At 48.5% G+C, this 8,484-nt stretch overlaps 1 protein-coding gene across 1 annotated transcript; it reads right to left on the bottom strand.

Annotated features, from left to right (window-relative positions):
- Positions 1-4,629: 4,629 nt before the first annotated feature.
- LOC123130460 (ubiquitin) lies at positions 4,630-5,677 on the bottom strand. The gene is made up of 4 exons (XM_044550357.1): positions 5,487-5,677; positions 5,137-5,347; positions 4,978-5,044; positions 4,630-4,904 (listed from the first exon to the last, which is right to left on the bottom strand). The coding sequence occupies exons 1-4, from the start codon at positions 5,587-5,589 to the stop codon at positions 4,878-4,880; spliced, it is 408 nt and encodes a 135-aa protein (XP_044406292.1). The 5' UTR covers positions 5,590-5,677; the 3' UTR covers positions 4,630-4,877.
- Positions 5,678-8,484: the final 2,807 nt, after the last annotated feature.

Genomic DNA, 8,484 nt, shown 5'->3' with positions numbered 1-8,484 from the left:
TAAGTAGGGTTAGCCATAAGAGTAAGATTGGACGCGGCATTATCGAGATCTTCGTTGAGGCCAGCGGTGAGGGTGGAGAGGAGGAGCTCGTCCCCAACCTTGAAGCCAGCGTCGTTGAGCTCGTCGGAGAGAGTCTTGAGGCGCATGAAGTAGGCGTCGATGGAGGAGTCGTTTTGGTGGCAACCAAAAAACTCCTGCTGCAAGAAGATGATCCGTTGGAGCTTGTTGTCAGTGAAGAGGCCGATGATCTTCGTCCACACCGTGTAGGCATCATCATCGTCGCGAACAACAGTGTGAAAGATGTCCTTGGACACGGTGAGGAAGAGCCACCGGATGATGGTGGCGTCAACCGCCATCCAATCCTCATCACGACGCATGGCGATGAAGTCGGTGGTGCCGTTGATGTGGTCACGGAGGTTGTACTCACGGAAGAGGAGGTTAAAATAGGTTTTCCAAGCATAGAAGTTGGCCTCCGTGTGGGATAGCTTGATCGGAACGCGGTCGAAGATTGGGACATCGCGGATGTAGGCCGGGCCGGGGAGAGAACCGTCCTCGGAGGAGGAGGCGAAGGGGTTGCTGCGGGCAGAGCGGGTAGAGTCCGACATGGCGGCTAGGGTAGGGTTTGGGGGAAGGAGCGGAGCAGCTAGGGTTTAGGCGGCGTGCGGCTGGGAGGGAGGCAACACGCGACGGGGGAGGAGCGTGGCGCGACAGAGGGGCGGGCGACGCACGGTTGAGAGGGGAAGCAAGGTAGCGGAGGGATCGTGAGGGCAGCGGCGATCTGGTGGCGGCGTGCGAAGGCAGATGCGGCGGCAGCAAGATCAGCGGCGCGAGGCGGGAGCGGACGGGAGCAGCTAGGGTTGCGGCGCGCGGTAGGACCTAATTAGGCTGATACCATGTAGAGGTTTAGAGAATTGATGTAACTCATGATATATTGATCGGGTGCATATGCACGTATATATATAGGTACAAGGGTAGCCACGTCCTCAACTATACAAGAGAGGAGGACGGCTTGTGGTACAAGAAATATACATGCAATATACATATCTCAACAAGCCCCTTCGGGGAACCTCCATGAAATGTAAACCCTAGGTTTCTATCGCTTGAGGATTGCCAGTCTGTGGCAAGCCCTCGAATCCCCTGGATCCATACACCGCCTTCTGTTTTCCCACTGCTTCCTGCTTATCTATGAAAAGCCAGCAAAAAGCTGGATCTTTAAAAAAAAGTACTAGCTCCGTCCTAATTTATATATAATAAAAATAATATAATTAAAAACTATATTTAAATAGGAATCCATCAATACAATTTTTTATGACATGCATTAACATTTTGTTAGTTAAATGTATGATCCAACTTCGATCCAAAATACTCTCTCTGTTTTTATTTACTCTGTATATTAGAGTTAACTGAAGTCAAACTTCGTAAAGTTTGACCAAGTTTATATAAAACAATATAGACATTTATCATAATAAATCTATACGATGTGAAAGTACATTTAATAATAAATCTAATGTTGTTGATTTGTTATTGTATATCTTAATATTTTTGTATATAAACTTGGTCAAAGTTTGTAAAGCTTGACTTTGATCAAAACTAATATACGAACTAAATAAAAACGAAGGGAGTATGATGAAAGACTAATAAACTCAGATGGATGTAGTATTCAAAGTGTGATTTCTGGCTCTAAGTTTAGCCGATGTGATTTCTGGCTCTAAGCGTAGCAACTGATTAAAGCCTTTCTTTCAATAAAAGAGGAAGTACGTAGAGGAAACGTTCGCTCGTTAGTTATTGGGTGCGACATTCTCCTAACATAATAATCACATAGACATCTTTTTTTGGAAAGAAGGATGACCCCTGATTTCTGTATCTGAGAAATGCATACGACTATTTTATTAATTATTTTTAAAGATCTTACAAAGTACTACCTCCGTACGGGATAAAAGTCCCGTGAGCCCACTCAGTGGAACCAAGGCAAGGTCCAGCTTTTGACAGAATCGATAGCTACAGAGTAATTAATCCTTCTCTTCCCTGCATGCAACCAATAGAGAAGCAAGCACTTGAGTACGCATGCAGCTAGGACTCAGCTCTCTCTGCCTTTGTTCTGCATGCATCCAATGAAAGAGCCTCACTAAACTATGCATGCAAGTACCAAGTCTGCCACGTCCTTGTAAAAGCGGACGACGCTTCGTGGCTAGCAGGACTTTTAAACCGGATGCAACCGGATGCCTGAATTCGTCATCTTGATAACACCTATCGCTACTCTTATTTAAATGATGAAGGGGTGTAAATTGGGCCACATACCCAGACCTTTCACCTAAGCCTAATTTTTAAAGCCGGAGGCCCCGACCGAGCCAACTGGCAGGTCCGAGGCTCAAACCGGTCCGACGCACTCACATGTGTCGTCGTCGCCGTCTTTCACTGGTCCATCTTCAGAGCAAATTGAGGTGACAATCTTGGCAGGTCCTCCGCTATCGACGCTACCACGACGCCAATCAACGACCTCCACCTACGCGAGCCTTGGCAGGCCCTTTACCAATAACGCCACGACGATGCCAGCCGACGACCTCCACATATGCGAGTCCATCTCCAAGCAACGGACGTAAATCCATGCTAGCATAGGGCCGCACCACCATCATCGCCCACCACCCACAAGCGTCACCCAACCCCAAGGTTCCCAAAAGCGGCGTCTTCAAGAAGGGAACGACGCCATGAGCGCCGCCGCCGCCCAACAAAGTTAGGGCTTTCGCCCTGGAGACCCAGGGGAAGTTGAAGTGAGGAGATCAGTCAATACCGACGCCTCCAAGGAGGGGAACGGTGCCCTTAGGCGTCGCCGTGGCGCGGCCGGTCAAGGCCGGCCAGGGATTATGCCCGAACTAGATCCCCGCCACCAGCAGCGCCTCCTGTACAGAACCGGCGACCAAAAGGAAGCGCGGCCCGACCAGGCTGGCCCACACGCCGAACAGGGGAGAAGGGGAGGCGCCAAATCACGCGCACCGCCCACCGCAGAAGCTGCCGCCGACCGCCAACGACCATCGGATCCCGCCGCCCGCGCGGCCGGGACACCAGATCCACCACCCGCACGGCTGCTAGCCGGCCGTGCCTTGATAATGGAGCCGCCACTCCAGATCTGGGGTTCCCCACGCAAAAGCAGGGCAACTGAGGCCGCCCCGCCGCCACCATCCTTGATGCCCCGGGCTTGCCCGGCGGCTGCCTCAGGCGGCGGCGAGGAGGTAGGATAAGGTGGGGAGGGGGCCGCAGCGATGCCGCTAGGGTTCCCCCGTCGCCGCTGTGGGAGGCGCCGCAGGGGTCACGAGAGGAGGGGGTTGCGAGAGGAGGGGGCTCAAACTATTCCACTTGCATGGGCATCTACATGCATGTATTTGGAATAGAAAAAATAGAAAGATAAAATGTTATGCACACTCCGAATCACTGTTAGTTTTTGCCGTTTGTATTGTTGACGGCTTAGTAACTACACCACTTTAGTGACGTGGAGCATCTTGGAGTAATTACCATGTCAAATACCCAATCGTCAAGAGACACACACATCTTTCACATCATACAAGTAGTCTTCTCCTTACGTATGTATACTTGGTTTTCTCGGAGATGGTATACTACTTGCCAATGTGCCTTGGTGCACCTTCAGATTTGATTTGAGTCAAACATCACACATACGACGAAGGCATGGAGCACGAAGGCGGTGCCCGAAGGAGAACAGTCAAGTTGGAAATACCTTGGATGGTCCAGCTCTATTGCAACCCTTCTGGACCCCCTTGGACATTGCCCGTAACCTCTGACACGTCACGTCCTCCAAGCACCTTCTGACACATGTCCTACCTTACTGCAATGCCCATGGACCTGGTCGAACATGCCCTGGAAATGACCCGGATTGTTCCGATTGCCCGGACCGTCCGATCCTACTCGGACTATGCGACCTACCTACACACACATGTACGGGGACAACTCATCTATATTTGCCTTCCTCACTTCCTTCGTGGATGGATCTATATATTTCCCCCTCCTAAATGTAGGGTTAGCCAAGACTAGAACTCATGTTTATATATAGAGCTTAGCTCATCTGCCTCTTCTAGTGGGATTACTCTATTGGGGGTTGCTCCTCATGGAGAAGACTCCGCGGAGTACAAAGGAACCTACAGGTGAATATTCCACCATGGAATTCAAGCCCTCCTTGTCTTAGGACTTGGGGGAAATCATATCTTACTTCCTCTATCTCATATGATCTACGGGTATCTTGCATTGCATCTTGTATGTTGATATGTTCATGTTTCCCTTGTGTTTCTTCTCGTTTTTTTTGCGTGTTCTCACCTCCAAATCATGAAGATTGCCCCCCAACGGCTTGCCACATATCATTTGGTAACATGAGCAAGGTTCCATGAATTGGAACTGCCTTCCCTCCATTTGCTAGCCTTGCTTTGATTTTCTTTCCCAAATTCAAAAATTTCCTCAAAGAGCCCAAAGTCAATTTTGAGCGATTCATAGTTGACCTACCTTCCATTGAATGCTCAATGATAATTTGTCACGGATTAAAAAGTAGTACATCTCAATCGAACTCGGATTTTGTTGTGGCAGGCCAATTGCGTCAGAAGGTGAATGATAAAACTGAGAAGATGAAAAGGAAGGAAAAACCAGCTTGCAAAGATTAAAATATCCGGACTGACATTTTATATTGCGATGAACTTGACTATGAGACTAATGATCGACTCAACTTAAAACCCTCACACCCTCAAAAAAGAAAAAGAAAAAGAAAAACTTAAAACCCTGACACGGACACGATGCTAAGACGATTTATTCAGCTAGTCCATGCCGGACGACGCCCAACGAAAGAATAGCCGACGAAGCAGAATTGCTCGCTCGCTCGCTGCTCAAACAAACTTCTTCTTGGGCCTCAGCTGAAATTCATTACAGTACATCAGATCAAAGCATCAACACACATGATAAGTTGATTAGACTACGCTAGCTCACCTCGTTGGTGTGGCCGCACTTCTTCTTGCGGCAGTTGGTAGCCCTGGGGGGAAGGCGCGCGTAGCACCTGCGTCGAAGAAAACACAGCAACATAATCAGTCATAGGCACGCACGCACGCATGATCTCAATTGCACGGCAGTGGTCGATCGTATACGCACTTGCGGCAGACCATCCTCTTCTCGTTGTGCTTGAGCGCGAGCTGCAGGAGGTTGGGCGGGATAGAGGTGGGGCGGCCGCCGCGGCTGCCGCCACGGAGGCGCAGCACCAGGTGGAGCGTCGACTCCTTCTGGACGTTGTAGTCGGCCAGCGTGCGGCCCTCGTCCAGCTGCTTCCCGGCGAAGATCAGCCGCTGCTGCACCGGCGGGATCCCTGCACGAACGACAAATATGTACAGTAGTATTCAGCGCAAAGCACATGCATGCATAAACGCGCCCAGAGAAATGGCGGCCGTGATCGTGGCCGGCACATGGATCAGCCGGGAGACGAAGCAAAGGACAAATCGACGCACCTTCCTTGTCCTGGATTTTGGCCTTGACATTGTCGATGGTGTCGCTGCTCTCGACCTCGAGGGTGATGGTCTTCCCCGTCAAGGTCTTCACGAAGATCTGCATCTCGCCGGAACGACCAACCGCGAGCGAGCTCTCGCCCAAGAGGTAGGATCCGCGTACGTGATGGTGGTCGTGATGGGAATGGCGAATGGCCGGGGTGGGTGGCGCCCTTATATGGAAGTGGGGAGGGGTAGGAAACGCAGGCGCTACGAAAACCCGATGCATGATCACATCTAATTAGTTAGTTTGCATGGAGAATATTACACTAACAATTTGTTCCTGATAACTACTCCCATAAATCACGGTACATCTATTTAACTAGGCCTCATGCAATTTGCTTCCATACCAAAATGGAGTACAATATTTTCCAACCGCAACGAACCTTATTTCCGGTACAGATCTGTTTCCGAGTAATAACTAATCGCCAAAAAAGGAAAATAAGGAAATATACAGGAAACCCCAAATTTTAAAAAAGTGGTGTCATTGGAGAAAGCTTGTTGATTTTTTTTAAGTTTCACTAGATTTGGATTTAAAATGAGTGAGACATGAGTTTTGGAAACTTTAGGAATAAAGCAAAAAGAGAAGCATACATGTTCATCTAGGCCGAATCAGGCCGTACCGTTTAAACAACACTGTGAGCCCGGCGCGCTCGGCATGAAGTACGGCATAATGAGTAGTATTTGTGCGTATATATTTACACGAGCAATGCTACATCAACGGAACTTTACGGGTGTCTTACGGGGTGTTTTTGAGTTGGCAAATTGCGATTGGACTAAGGGGGAGAGGGGGCCCACCCTCCTGAAAATCGGGTGGGTAGGGGGAAACCCCGTAACAAGCCTAACAATTTCTAAGAAAATCTGCAAAGAATTACGGATGAGATCTCTCGTTTTTGGTGGGGGTGATGATGCATCACACAAGAGAATGCACTAGTTTGTGTGGTGGAAGATGTGCATACCTAAGAGTAAAGGAGGAATGGGATTTCGAGACATTCATTGTTTTAACTTGGCACTTTTGGCAAAGCAAGCATGACGGCTTATTGAGAACCCTGATTCCCTATGTGCAAAGATTCTCAAAGCAAAGTATTACCTTGGTGATGATCTTTTGAATGTTAGTTTTTTTAAGGCATCATATACTTGGCAAAGCCTAATGGTAGGAGTGGAGACCCTCAAACATGGTCATATATGGAGGGTGGGCGATGGACAGAAAATTAAGATATGGGATGATAGTTGGATTCACGGTCACCCACCAGGAAGGTTATCTCCGGTAGAGGAAGTCATCTCCTCTCCCGAGTGTTAGACCTTATTGATCCAGTGACGGGTGATCGAGACATGCTGCAAGTGAATCAAACATTCTGTAGCGTTGATGCTCAAAGAATCCTAGCTATACTGTTGCTAGTTCACAAGATGACGGATTTTTTTGGCTTGGAGCTTCACTAAAACGGGTGTCTTCATGGCAAGGTCCACCCACCATGTAGTCTGGGAAGCTCAGTTTGGTCACAACATGCAAGGTATGTGAAGTTCATCTTCACCAACACCCACGTGGGAGTCTGTTTGGGGCTTGAATTGCCCGGGAAAAGTTAAGATCTTCATTTGGAGAGTCCTCGATAACTCTATTCCTGTCGGGCAAACTTACCTGACAAGCATATCAAAGTTAAACCCCAATGTCCAGTATGCAACCGAGGGCCAGGAACTATTCGACACCTACAGTTTGAGTGCCCTGTTGCGGTCGAGGGGTGGAGACTTCTTGGAGTGCTTGATGTGATCAAGCAAGCATTAGAGATGGACAGATCTGGTGAGGTTATCTTGGAGTTTCTTCTTAATTTGCCAGAGATGTTGGGGAACGTAGCATGCAATTTCAAAAATTTCTTGGGGGGAGTCCTACTTGGACTCCTAGTCCAAGTAGGATTCACCCCCCTTTTCCTTTCTCCGGAGGGGGGAAGAGGGAAGGAGAGGAGAGGAAGAGGGAAAGGGGGGCCGCGCCCTCTCCCCTTCCTATTTGGACTCCCCTTGGGGCCCCCTTGTGGGTTGTCCCCTCTTCTCTCCCATGGCCCATGAGGCCCATGATTTCCCCCGGGGGGTTCCAGTAACCCCTCGGTACTCCGGATAAATACCCGAATCACTCGGAACCATTCCGATGTCCGAATACAACCTTCCAATATATGAATCTTTACCTCTCGACTATTTTGAGACTCCTCGTCATGTCCGTGATCTCATTCGGGGCCCCGAACAAACTTTGGTCACCAAAAAGTATATTCCAACTCCGAGATGCTTGCACCAATCCATAAATGGATCGTTAGAGTTTTCACACTTTGTTAGCACCTTTAGGATCGACAAAACCTTCTGGTTGCATCATATACAACTCTTCTTTAAGATATCCATGAAGGAATGCAGTTTTGACATCCATTTGCCAAATTTCATAATCATAAAATGCGGCAATTGCTAACATGATTCGGACAGACTTAAGCATCGCTACGGGTGAGAAGGTCTCATCGTAGTCAACTCCTTGAACTTGTCGAAAGCCTTTCACAACAAGTCGAGCTTTGTAGACAATAACATTACCGTCAGCATCGATCTTCTTCTTGAAGATCCATTTATTCTCTGTGGCTTGTCGATCATCGCGCAAGTCAACCAAAGTCCATACTTTGTTCTCATACATGGATCCCATCTTAGATTTCATGGCCCCAAGCCATTTCGCGGAATCTGGGCTCATCATCGCGTCCTCATAATCCATAGGTTCATCATGATTGTAACACCCTCGATGCGGCTATATCTCCCACATGTCGAAGCACGACTTAGAGGCATAACCGCATTTAAAGCAATGTAGCAAGTGAGGTAATCTTCACACAACCCATGTAATACATAAGGGAAAGAGATACATAGTTGGCTTACAATTGCCACGTCACACAAATACATGAATATAACATTACATCGACCAGATACAAGCAAGGTCCAGCTACGG

The sequence above is a fragment of the Triticum aestivum genome, chromosome 6A (genome assembly GCF_018294505.1).
Source record: "Triticum aestivum cultivar Chinese Spring chromosome 6A, IWGSC CS RefSeq v2.1, whole genome shotgun sequence".
Taxonomy (NCBI): Eukaryota; Viridiplantae; Streptophyta; class Magnoliopsida; order Poales; family Poaceae; genus Triticum; species Triticum aestivum.
Note: the sequence above shows the minus strand (reverse complement) of the source record. Positions and strands in the feature narration are given on the sequence as shown.

Excerpts from the sequence above, each read along its gene's own strand:
- LOC123130460 (XM_044550357.1), bottom strand. The coding sequence starts at position 5,589 with ATGCAGATCTTCGTGAAGACCTTGACGGGGAAGACCATCACCCTCGAG. Across the intron at positions 5,348-5,486 it reads CAAAATCCAGGACAAGGAAG|GGATCCCGCCGGTGCAGCAG; the intron begins GTGCGTCGATTT and ends TCGTTCGTGCAG. Across the intron at positions 4,905-4,977 it reads AGTGCGGCCACACCAACGAG|CTGAGGCCCAAGAAGAAGTT; the intron begins GTGAGCTAGCGT and ends AATGAATTTCAG.